General features: G+C 46.0%; 2 protein-coding genes across 3 annotated transcripts in view; both read right to left on the bottom strand.

Annotated features, from left to right (window-relative positions):
- LOC143925052 (ciliogenesis-associated TTC17-interacting protein-like) overlaps window positions 1-7191 on the bottom strand; it is a 34176-nt gene extending 26985 nt beyond the window's left edge. Inside the window, exons 1-3 of one of the 2 annotated variants that reach the window (XM_077449632.1) lie at window positions 7071-7191; window positions 3925-4031; window positions 1838-2038 (exon numbers count right to left, since the gene is read on the bottom strand). In XM_077449632.1, coding sequence (XP_077305758.1) covers window positions 1838-2038; window positions 3925-4018 — 295 coding nt within the window. In that variant the 5' untranslated portion in view covers window positions 4019-4031; window positions 7071-7191. Of the gene's footprint in view, window positions 1-1837; window positions 2039-3924; window positions 4054-7070 lie in introns of both variants that reach the window. The other variant, XM_077449633.1, reaches the window with a different exon arrangement.
- An 8417-nt stretch (window positions 7192-15608) lies between these two features.
- PNKD (PNKD metallo-beta-lactamase domain containing) overlaps window positions 15609-20880 on the bottom strand; it is a 130259-nt gene continuing 124987 nt past the window's right edge. The window contains exon 9 of the mRNA XM_077449634.1: window positions 15609-16809. Coding sequence (XP_077305760.1) covers window positions 16636-16809 — 174 coding nt within the window. The 3' untranslated portion in view covers window positions 15609-16635. The remainder of the gene's footprint in view (window positions 16810-20880) is intronic.

A 20880-nucleotide genomic window follows, 5' to 3' on the forward strand; every position in this document is an offset into this window, starting at 1 on the left:
AGAGTCTCGGGGGGGCACAGAGGTACAAGAGTCTCGGGGGGGGGGTCACAGAGGCACAAGAGTCTCGGGGGGGGCACAGAGGCACAAGAGTCTCGGGGGGGGCACAGAGGCACGAGAGTCTCGGGGGGGGCACAGAGGCACGAGAGTCTCGGTGGGGCACAGAGGCACGAGAGTCTCGGGGGGGCACAGAGGCACGAGAGTCTCGGGGGGGCACAGAGGCACGAGAGTCTCGGGGGGGCACAGAGGCACGAGAGTCTCGGGGGGGGGGGGGGCACAGAGGCACGAGAGTCTCGGGGGGGGCACAGAGGCACGAGAGTCTCGGGGGGGGCACAGAGGCACGAGAGTCTCGGGGGGGGCACAGAGGCACAAGAGTCTCGGGGGGGGCACAGAGGCACAAGAGTCTCGGGGGGCCACAGAGGCACAAGAGTCTCGGGGGGGCCACAGAAACACAAGAGTCTCGAGGGGGCCACAGAGGCACAAGAGTCTCGGGGGGGCCACAGAGGCACAAGAGTCTCGGGGGGGCCACAGAGGCACAAGAGTCTCGGGGGGGCACAGAGGCACAAGAGTCTCGGGGGGGGCACAGAGGCACAAGAGTCTCGGGGGGGCACAGAGGCACAAGAGTCTCGGGGGGGGCACAGAGGCACAAGAGTCTCGGGGGGGGCACAGAGGCACAAGAGTCTCGGGGGGGGGCACAGAGGCACAAGAGTCTCGGGGGGGGGCACAGAAGCACAAGAGTCTCGGGGGGGGCACAGAGGCACAAGAGTCTCGGGGGGGGCACAGAGGCACAAGAGTCTCGGGGGGGGCACAGAGGCACAAGAGTCTCGGGGGGGGGGGGCACAGAGGCACAAGAGTCTCGGGGGGGCACAGAGGCACAAGAGTCTCGGGGGGGCACAGAGGCACAAGAGTCTCGGGGGGGTACAGAGGCACAAGAGTCTCAGGGGGGCACAGAGGCACAAGAGTCTCGGGGGGGCACAGAGGCACAAGAGTCTCGGGGGGGCACAGAGGCACAAGAGTCTCGGGGGGGGCACAGAGGCACAAGAGTCTCAGGGGGGCACAGAAGAAAAAGGAGTTTCAGGGGGCACAGAAGAAAAGGCGTCTAAGGGGGGCACAAAAGAACAAGAGTCTCAGAGGCACAGCTGTCTCAAGGGACACAGAGGCAAAAGAGTATCAGGGGGACACAGAAGAACAGGAGTCTCATTGGTCAAAGAGACCCAGGGGCTCAGGGAACACAGAAAAAAGGGAGTCCCAGGGGAAACCGAAGAACAGGTGGGACATAGGCACAGGAGCCTCAGGGAACACCGAATAACGGGAGTCTTAGGGACACAGAAGCACAGAAGCCTCAGGGGTCAAAGAGGATACATATACAGTAGATTCTGTAGGGGGGGGGGGGGTAGCCATAGCAATGCATTGCTTGAGTGCGAATTGCCACATCCCCTAGTCTTTGAAGGACACTCCAGAAGATAACTGGGAGTGTTGGCAGTGGTAGGGAGACCCAGCACTAAATCCCAGGATCTGTGAGTACAATATGACAGTAATACAGTCAGAATAAGTCAATTGGCTTAGGAGGGCAGGAGCAGGTCACATGAACTTGTGAATGGACTTATAAATGTCCTAAACTAGTCTCAAATCCAAGCAGGATGCACCTGAAAGCTCAATATATTTACTTGTCTATACAAGCCAATCATGAAATAGCAGGAATTTAGTGTTCAATTTTCAGCGGGACATTTACTATTAAAATGTAGTACAGATCTGAACAGCACACTCAAGATTAAGACATGCCAAGTACAGTTCACATGACCAGTGCTGCTTTCACAGCTAGAGATAACGACATACTGACCGACTATGGAGGTCCCACATGGCACACCATCAATGGTGCCGTGACTGCTGGCATGAACCAGAAGACATTTTTCCTCCTCTTCTCCTTCCTGTTCATAGTAGGCAGGTTGGATGCTGACAGTGAAATCTCCAACCTCCGCTCCTGAACCTGACACGGTCTGTAAAGACTCCGGAAAGAGACAAAGATCCAGATCACTGGGCCCTGGAAGGAGAGAATAGACAGCGTGCTCAAAGTGACAGAAAAGACAAAAGAGCAAATACTAGGATTATAAAGGTAATGGGTAAAGTGACAGGTTCTCTTGAAATACCCCAAGCCACTAATACCTATGCTGTAGTCCCCCATCACTCGGTTTCTTTGTATGGGCACTGAGTCTAATCACTGTGTAAGCTCAAACCCTAATCAGTGTCAGAGCCTACACTGGGCTAATGACCTGCTTCCCCTCCTTGTCACAGTGTTTGGGCCTGGCCGTTGGCTGTTTAGGTCCTTGCACGACGTCCTGAGAGGAAGGGGGACATCACATGCCAAGTATGGGGTATTTCCAAGTACTACGACTGATAAATAGAATGCCAGGAGGTGTATGGCAGAGGTGAGTATAAGAAGGGTAGAGGGCTTTCAAGAGATCTTGCCAAGTAAGCTGTCTGCCATAAAAACCAGACAGAGCCCTTTCTTATTCTTCGCAAAACCGGACAAAGGGTTGTGATTGAACTGACACAAAATGCTTTTAATAATTATTGGTTATCCTCGCGCTACAATGGCTAGACAAGAGAGCTAGTATGGTTGCAGCAAAACACCGACAGAGGAGCAAACCCTCCCCTCAAATGTGATAATAAGTAAAAAGTGGTGTTGCGCTCCACAAAAAAACTAAATTAATTCAATAAATACATAGATAGTGACAAAAAATATTATATAAATAATACCATACAGGATGTAAAAGCCATGGACCATAGATCGCAACCAAAAAAAGAGAAGGGGCTCCAATAGTGAAGTAATGCTAAACAAACTTTATTATAGAAAGGACATAGTCCTGGGTACTCACATTCAGTAGCACAGTATTAAGCAAAAGTTACAGCGAAAAGAAAGGAACGAACTCCTCGTTCGTACCCCGGACGTACGTCACTTCCGGTATCCTCCTAAGCCAATCCTACGCGTATCGTCATTGATCACGTGACTTCATCAGGGACTAGGAGGAGTTCGTTCGGTTCTTTTCGCTGTAACTTTTGCTTAATACTGTGCTACTGAATGTGAGTACCCAGGACTATGTCCTTTCTATAATAAAGTTTGTTTAGCATTACTTCACTATTGGAGCCCCTTCTCTTTTTTTGGTTGCGATCTATGGTCCATGGCTGAGTACCTGGAGGGGATTGCCTGGGGTGTCTGCACCAGCTGATAACATACATTCTAACCGCTGGAACGTATTGCTGTTTACCTGACACCAGTGAGGTAAGGTACCCACTGCACTCAGTGTGTGAGCACCTGTCTTGAGGATTTAGGAGATCACCGGTGGAGTTATCCCCTGCTTTCATTCACGGAACTAGTCCGTTACATAGCACAGTGTGGACCCACCTATTGCATGGCTTGATATGGATTGCCTTTTTTTTCTATAAATAGAGACACTCTAAGAATTCAGTTTTTTTGGATTGTGCTTTTTATTCTATTAATATATATTTGTTTCACTGGATGCACTTTATGGATTGAGACACATCTTGGATCTTATTGTTTTTTTATTTTTATTTTTATTATCACTGGTTGAATCATATCTGTGATTTCACTACTTATTTCACTTGCACTTTATTACGAATACATTTATTACTTTGATTTGGAATATTTAACTGGTCACATTACAATGGTTTGTATAATGCTTAATTGGCATTGATACACTTTAAATAGGTTGCACATCTTGAAATAATTGATTTCAAATAGTCACATATAGTGTATTTTAGATCCTGTATGGTATTATTTATATAATATTTTTTATCACTATCTATGTATTTATTGAATTAATTTAGTTTTTTTGTGGAGCGCAACACCACTTTTTACTTATTGACACAAAATGCTACTGGTGTCCACAAAAAGGGGTGAAGACTTACCTATTCCGGATAAAAACTCCAGAGCCTCAATGCTGGCTCTCTTGTCCTTCAAAGGTTCCCGAGTCTCCACTATTGTTGGGGAAGTCGTTTCCATGTTCACGATGAGCCTGAAAAACAATCACCCATTACCTGCCAACAAATAAAACAAATATTCAGGATCACTTTTCTCCCGAGTCTGTGAATCTACGCTTGTTAAACTCCATAATATTTCCGAGAATGGGGAAAAGTCAAATATCCACAGATTAAAGGCAATACCAAACAACAACTAAAACCAATCAGTGTCATTCAGCTAACACTGCGGTGGCTCTAAAATCCCACATTTTGTTTGCGTCTAAAACCAAAACATATTTTTCAAGTTTTGGGTAGAGCATGGGAGGGTTAGAACCCTTGTCAGGTTTTTATTGCTGTCTGCATCCTCTCTCAAGAGATTCATCTTCTCTGTTTTTCTTAGTGATTATGGTCAGTAAAGGTGGTGAACTTAGATCGCCAGAATAAATGAAAAATGGTTGTAAAGATCGCCAAAAAAATATTTCAGCCAGAATTCCCCCAGATGGTGTTAGGGGTACCTTGACCAGCAGCAGATTGAGCTTTAACGTGCGGAAGCTTAAAAAGTTCCGGGGGTGAACTTCACTTGGTGGCGTGGGATCAGTGGAGCCTCTCCTGTAATAACTGAGGTTAGTAACTATTGATTGCAATTATCTTATTAGCGTTCTGTCGTACGGCCAACCATTCCCACAGGCTACCAATATAAGGAGGTCTTACACCAACCACAATGTAAGGGGTCCTTCTCCACTGATCACCAATGTAATGGGCCCTTCTCCACTAATAATCTAAGCCCTTGTACACACGGTTGGACATTCCGACAACAAAATCCGTCAGATTTTGTCCGATGGATTTTGTCCGAAACTGGTGTTGCATACACACGGTCGGACAAAGTTGTCGGAAAATCCGATCATTCGTAACGTGATGATGTTATTTCGTTACGACGGGACTACGTTCAGGCTAGTAGCCAATAGCTTTGGTCTAGGAATTTGATCTGAGCATGCGTGGCACTTTGTCCGATCGGAATTCTCTACAAACGATCCGACAAAGTCCGATCGGATCATGTTGTCGGAAAATTTTATAGCCCAGCTCTAAAACATTGTCGGTTGGATTTTCCGACGGAAACAGTCCGATGTAGCCCACACATGGTCGGATTATCCGACAACATGGTCCGATCAGACATTTTCCCGTCGGATTGTCCGACCATGTGTACAAGGGCTAAGAGATCACTTATCACTTGACTATCAATGCAAGGAGGACCTACACCAATCACAACGTAAGGGTCCTTCTCTGCTGACCACCAATGCAAGGACACCCTACACCAATCACATTGTAAAGGGGTCCTTCTCCATTGATCACCTATGTAAGGGGGCCTTTCTTCACTGACTACCAATGTAAGGGGCCCTTCTCCACTAACAATATAAGAGATCATTTATCTACTGACTACCAATGCAAGGAAGACCTACACCAACCACATTGCAAGGGTCCTTCTCCGCTGACCAACAATGCAAGGAGGCCCTACATCAATCACAATGTAAAAGGGTCCTTCTGCACTCATCACCAATGTAAGGGGTCCTTCTCTATTAATCACCAATGTAAGGGGTCCTTCTCTATTAATCACCAATGTAAGGGGGCCTTTCTCCACTGACTACCAATGTAAGGGGGCCCATCCCCACTGACCACCAATTTAAGGTTGTCCTTCTCGACTGACCACGCATATAATAGAGTGCTTTTCCACTAACTACTAATGCAAGGGGGACCTTCACCAATCACAATGTAAGGGCCCTTCTCCATTTATCACCAATTTAATGGAGCCCTACACCAATCACAATGTAAAGGGTCCTTCTCCACTGATCACCAATGTTAGGGGGCCCTTCTGCACTCATCACCAATGTAAGGGGTCCTTCTTCACTGAACACCAATATAAAAGAGCTCATCTCCACTTACTACCAATGCAAAGAGGACCTACACCAATCACAATGTAAGGGGTCCTTCTCCACAGGTCATCAATACAAAAAGTCCCTTCACCAATGACTACGGATGTAATGGGGCTGCACTGACCAACGATGTTGGGGGACCCTTCACCACTGACCACCAGTAGAAAAAGAGTGTTCTCTGATGCCCACCATTGGAAGTGAGTGCCTTTTCAAATGACCACCAATAAAAGTGTCTGCTTTACCACTGACCATTACTCCTTTCCGCCCACCCTGGCATCCTCGCTAAAGTTCTTGACGCTAAAGGGTTCTTAATGGGTGGGAAGGATTGGCGATGATTGCAAGAATAAAAAAAAAAAAAAAAATTGTGAAGGCTCGGTGATCACATGACTGATATGATTGGCTGTCACAATGGTCACATGATCAGAAGTTGGCCCTGCTAGCTACCAATGTTTACTCAGGACCGAGAGCCGTTTTCGGAAACTCTCAGCACATAAACGCCGCCCACCCAGCGACGCACATGTTTGGTGCGCCGCAGGAGTTAATTCCGATCTTTTTGCCGTCGCATATATGGGTTTCTGGGACCTAAAGGGGTAATATAAGCGGGGCCCTTCTCACCTGACCACCAATGAAAGGGACCCCTACATTTTTTACTTTTTTTTCAAGCAAATATTACAAATTGTTTCATTTTAATTTCATAATTATGACTGAAAATCATGTAATCATATCCCACAGGCGGTGCTACAAATATAATTGTCAGACACTCCCAGTAGTACAACGCTTCCATTTTATATCTGTAGATCAGGAGACCATAATTTTAGGGGTCTCTATGACACCTGAAATGACTGACGAGTCCCTCCTGTAAAAAAAAATTAATGAATAAGATCATACAAGGTGCATGAGCCCCTTCATCACACCTGTGTATTGATGTCTCCATGTGTAAGCCATTTTACCAGGGCCCATTCCCATAGACATCTATACATAGGGTCTCCAAGAAAATGGCGGACGCCGTACGATCAAGAAGCAAAGTTGCAGACAATGCAAACTCGGTGTCCACTTAGCTCTGCTACAGCTGTGTCAGCAATAATAGAACAGAAAAAGCTATTTATTTTGTTAATACGGCAGCTGCACATGCAGTCCTGTATATAGCTGTAAGCTTATCCTCCGTACCTGAGTTCTATGGCCGCCCTGCAGTCACACGGATCCCGGGAGCGGAGGACGGAACCTACACAGGCCGGGCCGCGTCTCTTCCAAGGCAACAGATGGTAACCATAGCAACCAGAGCCCGGGGAGTTTGTGCTTCTGTACAACAGCGGCATCTTGTGACCAGAAATGTGTACTGCAGGCTGCCCTCAGCACTCCCGTTAATGAAGCGATTAAAAATATTTCTTACTTTCTGCTATAAAACATAGCCAATAAAACAAATGCAAAAAAAAAAAAATCATATTTATTCATCAATTTAAGCCAATATATAGTCTACTACATATCTTTGGTAAAAAGAAAATTATAATAAGCGTATATTGATTGTATTATTGTACACGATTTATATAGCGCCAACAGTTTATACGGCGCTTTACCGTGTTTAGGGGGGGACAACACAATTACAGTACAATACAGAAGGGACAGGAGGGCCCTGCTCGTAGAGCTTACATTCTAAAGGGAGGGGGTGGTGGTACAAAATGTAATAGCTGCAGAGAAGGATTTGATGTGGGTGGCTCGGGGACAGTTAGGTGGGTGTGAGATAGGTTTCCCTGAATAAATGAGTTTTCAGGAATCTCCTAAAGGTGGACAGGGTAGGGGCTGATTGGACAGACTGGGGCAGGGAGTTCCAGAGGATGGGAGAGGCTCTGGAGAAGTCTTGAAGGTGAGCATGAGAGGAGGTAACAACTAACAAGGGAGCTAGAGAGCAGGAGGTCCTGGGAGGAGCGGAGGGGGTGATTAGGGCGATATCTGCAGATGAGGTTGGTGATGTAGATGGGGGCGATGTTGTGGATGGCTTTGTATGCTATGGTTAGCATTTTGAATTTTACACTGTGGGGGAGGGGGAGCCAGTGAAGGGATTGGCAGAGAGGGGCAGCAGTCACGGATTCGTTAGTGAGGTGTATTAGTCTAGCAGCAGCATTCATAATAGACTGAAGGGGGATGTGTAAGGGTAGGCCATTAAGGAGAAAGTTGCAGTAGTCAAGGCGGGAAATAATCGGAGTGCATAAGTTGCTTTGTGGTGTCATTAGTCAGGAAGGGTGGAATTCTGGAGATGTTGTGGAGGTGAAGGTGGCGGAGTCAAGGATTACACCCAGCACCCTGGCATGTGTGGAGGGACCAATGGTTGTGTTGATATGAATGGTGGAGTCGGGGGGGGGGGGGGGGAGATCAATTGTAGATGCTATACCTTTAGCGTAAACCAAACTATGGGATATATTGTTGGAATTTTTATTTATTTATTACTAGTAATGGCTGCGACACCAAACGGGCCTGATTGGTGGAGTGCTGGAGAGATGGTTATTCTTCTGGAAGGTTTTCCTCTCTCCACAGAGAAACACTGGAGCTCTGTCAGAGTGACCATCGGGTTCTTGGTCACCTCCCTGACTAAGGCCCTTTTCCACCCCCCCCCCCCCCCCCCCAATGCTCAGTTTGAGCAGGCAGCCCGCTCTAGGAAGAGTCCTGGTGTTTCCAAACTTCTTCCATTTACAGATGATGGAGGCCACTGTGCTCATTGGGACCTTCAATGCTGCAGAAATGTTTCTGTACCCTTCCCCAGATCTGTGCCTCCATACAATCCTGTCTGGCCACTCTACCATATAGGTCTGATTGGTGGAGTGCTGGAGAGATGGTTATTCTTCTGGAAGGTTCTCCTCTCTCCAGAGAAATGCTGGAGCTCTGTCAGAGTGACCATCTGGCACTTGGTCACCTCCTTGACTAAGACCTTTCACCTCCAATCACTCAGTTTAGCCAGGCAGCCCGCTCTAGGATTAGTCCTGGTGGATCCAAACTTCTATTTACGGATGATGGAAGCCACTGTGCTCTTTGGGACCTGCAGAAATTTTTCTGTACCCTTCCCCAGATATGTGACACAATACAATCCTGTCTCGGAGGTCTACAGACAATTCCTTGGACTTCATGGCTTGGTTTGTGCTCTGACATGCACTGTTAACTGTGGGACCTTCTATAGACAGGTGTGTGCCTTTCCAAATCATGTCCAATCAACTGAATTTACCACTGGTGGACTCCAAGTTGGATTGTCCAAGTTGTAGAAATATCTCCCTCCCTCCTAGATCGAAAGCTTTAATGAGCAGGGCTCTCCAATTCCCCCCTGTATTGAATTGTATTGTAATTATACTGTCTGCCCTAATGTTGTAAAGTGCTGCATAAACTGTCGGCCCTATATAAATCCTGTATAATAATAATATCTCAAGGATGATCAGTGGAAACAGGAGGCACCTGAGCTCAATTTCGAATGTCATGGCAAAGGCTGTTAATACTTATGTACATGGGATTTTTTTTCCCCCGTTTTTTTATTTTTAATGCATTTGCAAAGATTTTAAAGAAGCTTCTTTCATGTTGTCATTATGGGGTATTGTTTATAAAAGTTTGAGGAAAATAATTAATTTAATAGATTTTGGAATAAGGCTGTAACATAACAAAAATGTGGAAAAAGTGAAGCGCTGTGAATACTTTCCGCATGCACTGCACATTTTGTGCAAAAGGGACAAAATAAATGGTATTAGGCATTTTCTACGCTGGCTTTATGTTTTTCGTCAATTTAAAGCGGAGGTCCACCCTAAAATGGACCTCCGCTCATCGGAATCCCCCCCCCTCCGGCGCCACAATTGGCACCTTTCAGGGGGGAGGGGGGTGCAGTTACCTGGATAATCCAGGTAACTGCACCCACTTCCGGGCTAGCTCTCTGCGGAAAGGGTGTACGTTACGCCCCTTTCCGCAAGCGCCCGCCCCCTTCAGCAAGTGCCCCGCTGCCTGCTGGGAAACACACAGCTCCCAGAGGCAGCGGGGACCGTCCGGATTGCGCCGCGCGGCTCGCGCATGCGCAGTAGGGAACCGGGAAATGAAGCCGAAAGGCTCCATTTCCTGATTCCCATACCCAAGATGGCGGCGGCACGAGCGAGCGATCGGCTTTGGGTGCCGACATCGCGGGCGCGCTGGACAGGTAAGTGTCACTATTTAAAAGTTGGCAGCTGCAGTATTTGTAGCTGCTGGCTTTTAAAAAAAAAAAAAAAAAAAAACGCGGAGTCCCGGTGGACTCCCGCTTTAAAACAGGAAAAATACCACACTTGGCCACTAGTTAGCGCTAAGTATTATAGGAATTGATGTCAGTAGATATCAGTCTAGCAGAGTGGGTGTTCCTAGGGAGAACCGACACTGAACCTTTAGGACTGAAAGAACTGAAATCCAATGAATGAAAAGGGATGGACCAGGAACATTCAGGATGGGAAGGAAAGAAAATATATGACACTGGACGTCCTCCAGCCAGGAAATGAGATGGGGCTCCATCTTACTTTCTGTAGCTTCTAATGCACATTGTGAGAAGTTAACAGTGTTCAGTGAAATCAGAGTAAACATTTTCAGTCCAGTAGAGGAGCCGGTACAACTGTGCAAGACTGAAGGGGAGGCTGGAGGTCAGATTTTAAGTAAACTTCAATTGTCACTTGTGATTGTCATCATTTCTATAAGCAGCATGTGAAACGGCTTAAATATTAAGCCCCATAAATCACAGTGGGATAACCTTCGATACAAAGTGACAATAAAGAAGAAAAAAGATATGTCGTTTAGGTCGGCTTTATTTAAACACAGCATATTGGCACCTTACATTACAGAGTGACATTCATTAATACATTTTATAAATCAGAAATTACAACTTTAGGTTTGTAGAGCGGAGGTCTTGTGAAGACATAAAACAGTCACCAAATTCTCATATTCTAATAACTACAGACATGGGATTATTTTTACCTTCATTATAGCCTTCCTTTGAGATTGTCCAACTTTCCACTATAAAATTACATATACAGGAACCCACACACACCTTCCACCCAACGGCATCACTCAGATCCTGCGGTTTCAGAGGATATATTTTAAAGAAAATATTTTACGATTTTTTTTTTTTTTTTATAAAATAATTATAATATATATATATATATATATATATATATATATATTTTTTTTTATAGAGAGAAATAAAATTCAAAAAGAGTACCAGAAGCAAAAAATAAATCCACCACCACCAACAAGAGTCAACCCCCCACGTAACACTAGATCCCACCAGCTACAATAGATCCCCCAGAAGCCAGAAACAATCAACCCTCCAGCACACCCTACCAACCCTTTGCCCTTACAATCAGTGCTTGAGGTGCAGAACGGCACTTATCCTCCAACAACCAAGGTAAGAGGGACACTTCCATGAATTAAGGGAAGGCCCTTCAGCAATCACAAATTACAATGACCAAGTGTCAGGGAGGGGCGCACCTCTCCACTGATCACCTATGTAGGTGGGCCCTTCCCCAATGACCACCAGTGTAAAAGAGGGGGGGGGGGGGTTGTCTTCCACAATGACCAAAAGTAATTGGATTTTTGTGACCACCAATGGCAGGGAGGCCCCCTTCACAGACCACCAATGGCGGGGGGGGCCCCTTCTCCACAGATCACCAATATAAGGTGCCCTTCTCCACTGATAGCCAGTGCCAGGTGACCCTTTTCCACTGACCACCAATGTGAGGAGGCTCTTCTCCACAGACCACCAATATAGGGATCCCTCCTCCACAGACTAACAATATAAGGGGCCCTTCTCCACAGACCGCGTATGTCAGGAAGCCCTTCTCCACTGACCGCCGAAAAAAAGGGTACTTTTCTCTACTATTTCAGGGAGCATTTCTTCACTGACCACCAATGTAAGGGGACCTTCTCCACCAACCATACATTTAAAGGGATCCGTTCCCTCTGATCACCTGTGTAGGAGGGATATTCTCCATTGACCAAAAAAGGTTGGAGGCCCTACAAGGATTATTATTGAAAATAACTCGGTCGCATATAGGAGGTAGGTGGGGTATTAAATTATCCTTCGTGTCAGACAGATACCCCTCTCTTCCTCCCACTCAGAATGATATGGCATGGGCATCTCCACCAGACAGCACATTTTAAGGATAGGATGCTGTATGAAGTTTTAAGAGGAGGCATGATCAGCCGATATACATGAGATAGGAAGCTGGCTATTCTGACCCCAAAATTACTGTAAAAAATGACCAGTATAACGTTCACATCAAAACTCATGGTCATCCATGAGATCATGCCATGGTCATAGCATCCACTTTTTATGCAAATGAGGCCTGCATACCGGAGGAGGAATTGGAGAGCCTGCTGCTCTTTCACTGCCCAATTACAGGCTGGGAAAAGGGGTGTCCAATCTGTATGGCTCAACTGTGGCAGAGAAAACGGAGGTCACCAACAAGGTGAGCTGTCTGCTGGGGGTGAATAGAATAAAGCTGGCGTGTGTGTGTGTGTGTATTATATATATATATATATATATATATATATATATATATATATATATATATATATATCCATATCCATTTGCCTAGAGGTCTGCACTTTAATATTTTTTGGCCCATCGGTTTGCTAGGAACAAATCACAGTAAAGGTGCCCCAATCCATGGCAGTGTGTCTATTGGAGGAATAGAAGGATCCCAGGGGTGGTTTTCACCCTCTCCTACTGCACGCAGGTTGCAAACCGCAGACATGAAATATGAGCAAAGCATATCCCTCTATAGTGGGTACTTGTCTCAGTCCAGAGCACCAATTGTCATTTCTGTCTGCTGCCTCCCTCCTCTGCTAGCAGCCTGAATCACTTCTGACAAGTTTTCCTGACACCAAGAGAAAAAACGGTGACAGGGGAGGGAGCTTCAGCGTACAGCCTGTGACTGACAGCCTCAGCGCTGTTGCTGTGTGAAGGTGGGTGTGTCCCTTCGCTCCAATCAGCTCGCTGAACAACTTCAGCTGTCTACACCCTGCTTTCTGACAGCTCAGACAACCTTTATAAAATTCTAGAATGTTCATCATGCTAAGGCAAATGGCACCGCATCCAGTAATCTAAGGTATGTTCTATACAAACAACAATACCCACTGAACTGAGCATGTGCAGCTTGTCCCCAAGGCTTTGTTCTTTCAGCAGATGGATTGGGGACTGTGGAAGAGGATCAAAGATCAAGATCAAACAGCCTTTTTAACAAAAAAAACAAAAACTCTAGCAATACACACCAAAATGAGCATATGCAGCCTGACTCCACAATCTCTGTCTTAGCCAGACCTGTTTTGGGGGCAATGGAAGAAGGGGAGGATCTGTGCCTACAGGATCTAACAGCCTTTTTACACAGTGTGGAGGAATAACGCCTTAGGTTCCAAAGCGAGTAGAACAAGCATGCTTTATTGCATATACCCATTTCCCTGAAAATAAGACCTAGCGTGATTGTCAGCGATGGCTGCAATATAAGCCCTACCCCCCAAATAAGTTCAGGGATATGCAATTAGTGGACCTCCAGCTGTTGCAAAACTACAAGTCCCATGAGGCATAGCAAGATTCCAACAGCCACAAGCATGACATCCAGAGGCAGAGGCATGATGGCATGATGGAACAGCTGGTCCGCTTATTGCATATCCCTGCCCTAGTTAAAGTCCTTGTAGGTCTTATTTTCAGGGGGAAACAGGGTAGGGCTTATATTGCAGCCATCACAGACAATCACGCTAGGTCTTATTTTCCGGGGAAACAGGGTACAGACTGATTTTACGGTTGTGGGTTAAGTAACACTTTAAGCAAGTTCACCTCTGCAACATCACAAGCCACGGCATGCTAGAGTTGGCACTGCCACCGTTTCCTTATTAAAATTTTGGATACTTTAGTAGCAAATATTTAGGTTATGAATAAATGCCCATATTTTTGGGAACTTAAAGATCCAAGTTGTAAGTTTACCAATAAATATCACAGCACATCACATACACGTGTCCGCAGAGATTAATAAAAAATAAAAAAATATATATACACCAATTTTTACCTTTTAACACAAAGAAAAAGAATACTGAACCTAGGAAGGTAACCAATCTGCTTTTAGTTTACAGTAGTCAGCGCCGTTAAAAGATGAACACCGATTGGTTACTGAACGTTCACATTATCATTCTTTATTGCCATACTAATGCCTAATTGTTCTATGTCTATGTTCTCTTGCCAGGTATGCCTGGAAAAGAGGGAAACGTCCAACTAAATTAAACAGCAATCATTAAGCCCAATGGAGGCCAAAACATACATGTACTGTACATCCTATACTAAAAGAGTACCTGTCACACACAATGGAAGCAGAGTTTGTAGGTTGAGGTAATATTCACGAGTCCAGGGTATCAGACTTTTCACCAACAACAATGAATATAACCGAGGCACTTCATAACGAATACTGGGCGGACTTGTACAAGTTGCAAAAGTTCTCTACAAACTTCACGGGTACCAACAACTTGTAGAATATGATGATATTGGCACTGGAAGGGACATCACAGTCTTTGTTCTTGGTAGAATGACCCAAAAAATTGTCTGGAAAGGGAATCACGGTCTTTGTTCTTGGTAAAACGACCCAACACAAGTGCAGATTATAGATCTAAAATGATTTAAAGACCCCCCCCCAGATCAGCCAAGAAAAATTGAGTGAGGTCGCCATTTTGGAGGCCAAACTAAACCAATGTCATAAGACCGGTGCTCATGTACAGTCTATTGTGGTAGGTATATATCCGCCAAGGAAGAGTCACAAAGACCTTATTGTCATCCATTAGAGTTTCACAATTCTTGAGTCAGGATCCTATAAATGATTCTGCATCATCCTAAATTTAACACAAAATGTTAGGAATGGAATGCGTGAGTATATTTACATCTATAGAATAAACATACAGTATATGTTCTCAAATATCCAGAAAGTTGAGAACCTTTCCATCGCAGTTAAAACACGTCCGTCAAAATGGAATAACACTGGAAATAGAGTTTGCTACCGATGGCTCTAAGGTGCCATTACTGTTAAGAGTATAAACCCATTAGAGTTCACCAAGAACATATGTGTGTCAGTAAGATCAAAGCAACAGAGGGAAAGAGAAAGAAACAGAAAAAGAGAAGGGGACAAGGTGAAGGGGTAAAGGAGGAGAGGGAGTAAAAGGGAAAAAAAAAAGGAGTATGGCAGGGTGCAAGAAAGGGGGGGGGGGTGTTGTAGGAAAGAAAATAAGGAAAAACGGGGGGGAGAAAGAAGGAAACCGGGGGGGGGGGAGAAAGAAGGAAACCGGGGGGGGGGGGAGAAAGAAGGAAACCGGGGGGGGGGGAGAAAGAAGGAAACCGGGGGGGGGGAGAAAGAAGGAAACCGGGGGGGGGAGAAAGAAGGAAACCGGGGGGGGGGGGAGAAAGAAGGAAACTGGGGGGGGGGGAGAAAGAATGAAACTGGGGGGGGGGAGAAAGAATGAAACTGGGGGGGGGGGGGAGAAAGAAGGGAACTGGGGGGGGGGAGAAAGAAGGAAACTGGGGGGGGGGGAGAAAGAAGGAAACTGGGGGGGGGGGAGAAAGAAGGAAACTGGGGGGGGGGGGAGAAAGAAGGAAACCGGGGGGGGGGAGAAAGAAGGAAACCGGGGGGGGGGGAGAAAGAAGGAAACCGGGGGGGGGGAGAAAGAAGGAAAAAGGGGGAGAGAAAAGGAAAAAAAAAAAAAAGAAGGAAAAAGGGTGGGGAAGCAAGGAGGAGACGAAAAAAGGGAGAAACAGAAAAAGGGGGGGGGGCAGGACTGGGATAAGGGGGAGTAAAGTAGTATGGAGAGAAGGAGTAAGAGGGAGAAAGAGTAGGAAAGTGTGTGTGTGTGTAGTAAGGGGGGGGGGGAAATAAGGGAGGGTAGATGTACGGAGGGGAGAGAATAGAAGGTGGGGTTGGGGAAGGGAGTAAGGAGGCAAAGTAGTGTGGGGGGGTAAGGAGAAAGGTAGCAATTTGGGGGGGGGGGGAGTAAGAAGGGGATAGTAAGGGGGAGAAATAGAGAAAGAAGAAAAAAGAGAGTGACAAAGATAGAATGAAAGATAAGAAAAAAGTGAAATTGGAAAAAAGAATCGGAAAAAGGAACAGCAAGATAAGGGGAGAAGGAAGAGAGAGTGAGGGGGAAAAAGGGGGGGTGGTAAAGTAGAAAGAGAGCAGGAAAGATGTACGACAGAGGAAAACAAGTGGTACAGATGGAGAAAGGGGAGAAAGATAAATGACGGAGAAAGATGGGTAAGGGGGCACAGAAAGAGGGTTTAAAAATTGCCAAAAGATATCCAATAGAGAAAATAGGAAGGGAGGAGGAGAATGAACTTGATATTTCCCAGAATCCTCCCATTAGTGTTCACACCAGTGAATCAATCCCAGGTGTTATATAATGGTCGATTTGTTTCTTGCAGTGACCGCTCGCCCCCCCGTCTATATATTGCTCCAGCAGGTTTCCAAAAAATTAGTGCAAGTGTCATTGATTGGGGAAATAATTGGGGTAATAATTGGGGTGTCAGTCTGTACAGGTGATTATAGTGTTCTTCCGGGCAGGTTTCAGTGTACTCAGATTATATTTCTGTAGCAGAACACAGGGGAAGGATTTCACAGCACACCAATGGATGGAGATGACATCACACATTTGGGGTCAGGTGCCTGGCAGTGGGGGGAGTCGTTCTGCACAGCCCTCGGTTATCCTGTAGGTGGGAAAACTATCTTTCCTTGAAAAGATCTTTCCTCCGTCGGACCTCTTCTAACACTCGAGCACGAAAATGACTCCATTCCTCGTCCGCCCCTCGCTGGAGGTCCAGCGCCATGTGCAAGTCTCTACAATGCGTCCGCAGGAATGGATTGTACTCCTTCTCTTCACCTATTGTGGATGGGCACTGCAAAGAGAAAAATAAAGTCCTTTAATAACTAGACCAGGGCTAACATAAGGTGAACAGCAAGGTGCAAAGGTTAGTAAACTCTAGCAGCCAATCAGAATTCACCTTTCTTTGTCCTGGCTTATCTAAACCAATGAAAGATGGTTACCATATGTGCTACTTCATTAAAGAAAAAAAAAAAAATATATGGTTTTAGGCAATTTTATAGCACTGTCAATTTACGCAGCATTTTACATTTGTATTTGGTTTTTAACTGATGATATATCAGATATATATAAAAAAAAAAAAAAAAAAAAAAAACACACATATGGAGGTTGATTTACTAATATACTGTACAAGAACCCCCCACTCCTACTCATGTGCATATAAGCACCCGTTATATTTTTAATCCATTTCCCCCAATAAGTAGGAAATTTCCTCGATAGGCTCAAATGGTTGTTTCTGTAACACAGCACCAAATTAAAAGTCCCAAGGACACATAGGTAACCTAATGGGGGGCAACCAATGAGTTGCCCCCTGCATAAAAGGTTCGGACCAGTGAATGGGAGGCTAAAGGCCTCTGGAAGTATACTGACAGGGCCGAAATCTGACCACCGATTGTACTCAAAGCCAATCTGATTTCCACCACGGACTGTAGAAAAGAGAATTCTCCCAATCACGCATTTCCGAGAATGCCATTTTCTGGCTTCACACCCAGCAATATAAATCTTCCAGACCTTATGATAGATCTTTCTAGTGACCGCCTTCCTAGCATTCACTAGGGTAGACGCCACTGGTCCTGAGATGCCACGATCCTTCAGCACCCTGGCTTCAATAGCCATGGCATCAAATTTAGAGACTGTAAATTGAGGTGGAATATAGGACATTGAGAAAGTAGATGGGTGTGGCGTGGAATCGTCCATGGCTCGTACATTGCCAGTCTCACAATCTCCAAGAAACTAGGGCCTTCTGGCCAGGCTGGTGCCACCAGAATGACTGGAACCTCATCTTTACGAATCCTGCACAACAAACGTGGAAGGAGAGGCATAAACCAGGGAGGACATAAACTGACGTAGCTTGTTGTTGAACCTGGATGCCAATAGCTTGACATATGGCCATCCCCAGCGCTGGCAACTTTCCTGTAACACCTGTGGGTGTAGGGACCATTCCTCCAGGCAGATCTGCTGGCAGCTGAGATAATCTGCCTACCAGTTATCTATCCTGGGTTATGGACCGCCGATAAAACTGGCACATGTCCCTCTGCCAAGGCTAGTATGTAGTTCACTTCTTTCTGAGCTAAATGGCTCCTGGTACCACCCTGGTGGTTGATATAGGCCACTGCAGTGGCATTGTCAGACTGAACCCTAATGGGGCAGTCCTGAAGCTTCACCGTCCAGGACCGTAGAGCCATACATACAGCCCGTAACTCCAGGATGTTGATGGGCAGGCTCTGTTCTGACCAACCTCGACCATCGCCCCTGAACTGTGAGCCCCTCTAAGGTAGTCTGTGGTCAGTACTCTCCAAAACACTGGGAGGAAGGATCTTACCTTTCACAGGTTTGGATTCTGCAACCACCAGCTTAGCCGCGCTCGAGGAGACAAGATCCCAGGGTAATCCAGGGCTTTCCCGCTCCTGTTCCAAGCCGACAAGATGTCATAGGGCACTTCCACAGAGGACACCATCCTTCCTAGAAGACTCATACAGAGCCGAATGGAGGGTTGTCTGGTGCCCCTTGCTGACGCACCTGATCCTTCAGGGCACAGATCCTTACGGGTTGCAAAAATACCCTTGCCTGGACCATATCTAGGATCAGACCTAAATACTTCAGACTTTGAGCTGGTCTCAAGGCTGACTTTCTGGTATTTATGACCCAACCCAGGCTTTCTAAATACTGCACTGTGCAGGCTATGCTCTGTTCTAGAGCCTGTAGTGAGTGATCTCTGAGGAGGTCATCTGAGTATCCGAGCACCAAGATTCCCCGAGCCCTTAAAAGACCCAGTACTGGTGCTAGGACCTTTGTAAACACCCGGTGTGCTGTGGCAAGCCCGAAGAGCAGAGCCACAAACTGGAAATCCTCTACTGCAAATTGCAGGAACCTATGATGAGGTTGAAAGATAGGTATGTGTAAATATGCTTCCTTGATATCGATGGAGGCTAAGAAGTCTCCCATCTGGAGCAAGACTACTACTGAGCGGACAGACTCAATCCGAAAGGACTGGATTAATGAATGCCGATTCAGGGATCTTAGATCCAAAATGGGCCTTGTGTCCCAGTTTGGTTTTTGAACCGTGAATAAAACCCTGCACCCCTTTCGGATGCAGGAACCTGTATAATCACTCCGATGCACTAAATCATCTAGTGCCTGAAATAATAGGTTTCTCTTTTGAGGATGCGAGGGAACGCTGGATCTTAGAAACCTCTGAGGGAGAAACCCCTCAACCCAATCACCCCCCCCCCCGTAATTCCAGCTTGTAACCACGGGATACTGTCGGGGTGACCCACTTGTCCTGAACCACTGTTCTCCAAATGTCTGCAAAGCGCAGCAGCCCTCCCCCCCACCCAATAGAGCAGGGGTGTCCCCTCAAAAGGAGAGCTTGGTGATGGGTTTAGAAGAGAGATTTGGACCCAGGGTCTCTTCTGGCCCTGGCCCTGTGGCTTGCCCCTGGCTTTAGCGCCGTATTGGTGGCAGAACTGCCTTGGCACCGAGACATCTGAGGAAGCGGTCCCTGAGGTTTTAAACAAGGGACGCCTGGTCCTTCTCTTCACAGGAAAAACAGGGTCCTTCAAGCCCTGTGCGTTATCTGCTGGACAAGTTAATTTCCCATTTAAGGAAGAGACTGTCGCATCTACGACTGGCATGTTCCACTTCCTAAAGAACTTTTCCTCCATGGGATATAAAAACCTCTTAAGAGGAATGAAAATCCTTTTAGGATGTTCCCGAACAGCATACACTGCCTGTTCCAATAATGGGTGCAAGGGGAAAGCCTGTGTGGCCTGAGGAGGCCTCAGGGACCCCAAAGAGGACCAGGAGGGCTCAGAAAACTTTGCAGGAAGCAACTTAAAGGCAGGTAAGAGTCTAGATCAAAAGCCTCTGCAAAGGAGAGGCAGTAACCAACTGGGCATCTTCTGTCCCAGATTGCTCAGAAAGTGATGGGAAATCCAAAAACTTTTACCACTGTCACCAGAACAAGGGGTGGGGGTATATTTTGACATCAGTTCCAGTGGCAATTGCCTGAGGGAATTTAGCCCATAGGACAGGATGGGTGAAGACAGCCACAAAAATAAGAAGAGAAAGCTTGTAGCTTCTTCCCTTCTCTATATTAAACTAAAAAGAAAGCTTTTGGCCCTAAAAACTATTTTAGGATGATGCAAGGGCTTTTTTTTATATATGTTTTTTCATCTCCTCACCTCATTTTATTCTATGATTTCAGCCATTTTTATTCAGAAGGAGAATATATTGGCTGTCCAACAAAAAGCCTAGCCTAATACAGTCCAGTGTGACTGGGTGATATGGCAGGGCAGTAGAGACTGACTTCTTGTCCAGAGTGGAAAAGGTGATGAAATGTACATACAGTAATAAGGAGTGTTGGCCACCAAAACTGAAATTCATCTATCAGCCATATAAAATATTTTACTAAGCTGGCAATCTAGGAGGGCTTTACTGATTCGGTTGGGAGAACTTTTGTATTCTTTTAGTCCCTCCTCAAAATAAACTGTATGGTTATATCATCTTATTAAAATATAGTATTTGCTTCTCTAAAGCTAGCCAGGAGGAGTCATATTTTGGCCTTTCTCAACCTTTTTAACATGGAAAGAACACTTGAAATAACTTTCCTGGTCTCAGGGAACTCCTTTTAATACCTATACCTAAACTCCACAGTGTATTACTGTGATGGTCACTGGGGAGAAAGCCTCCTTACAGATACCTAAAAAGACCAATGGTGTCATCTGGGAGAAGAAATTCCTCAAGGAACCTCTAGCCATCACTGGAGGAACCTTGGCTAACAATGGCTGGTCTGGGTCTAAGCAATCAGATTAGAACTAGCCAGGTAGACCTCTAGATTGCTTAGGTTCCAAGTCACCCTTTCTCA

The sequence above is a fragment of the Lithobates pipiens genome, unplaced genomic scaffold, assembly GCF_037356315.1.
Source record: "Lithobates pipiens isolate NorthernLeopardFrog02 unplaced genomic scaffold, aLitPip1_a1.2 Scaffold_22, whole genome shotgun sequence".
In the NCBI taxonomy this organism is placed as follows: domain Eukaryota; kingdom Metazoa; phylum Chordata; class Amphibia; order Anura; family Ranidae; genus Lithobates; species Lithobates pipiens.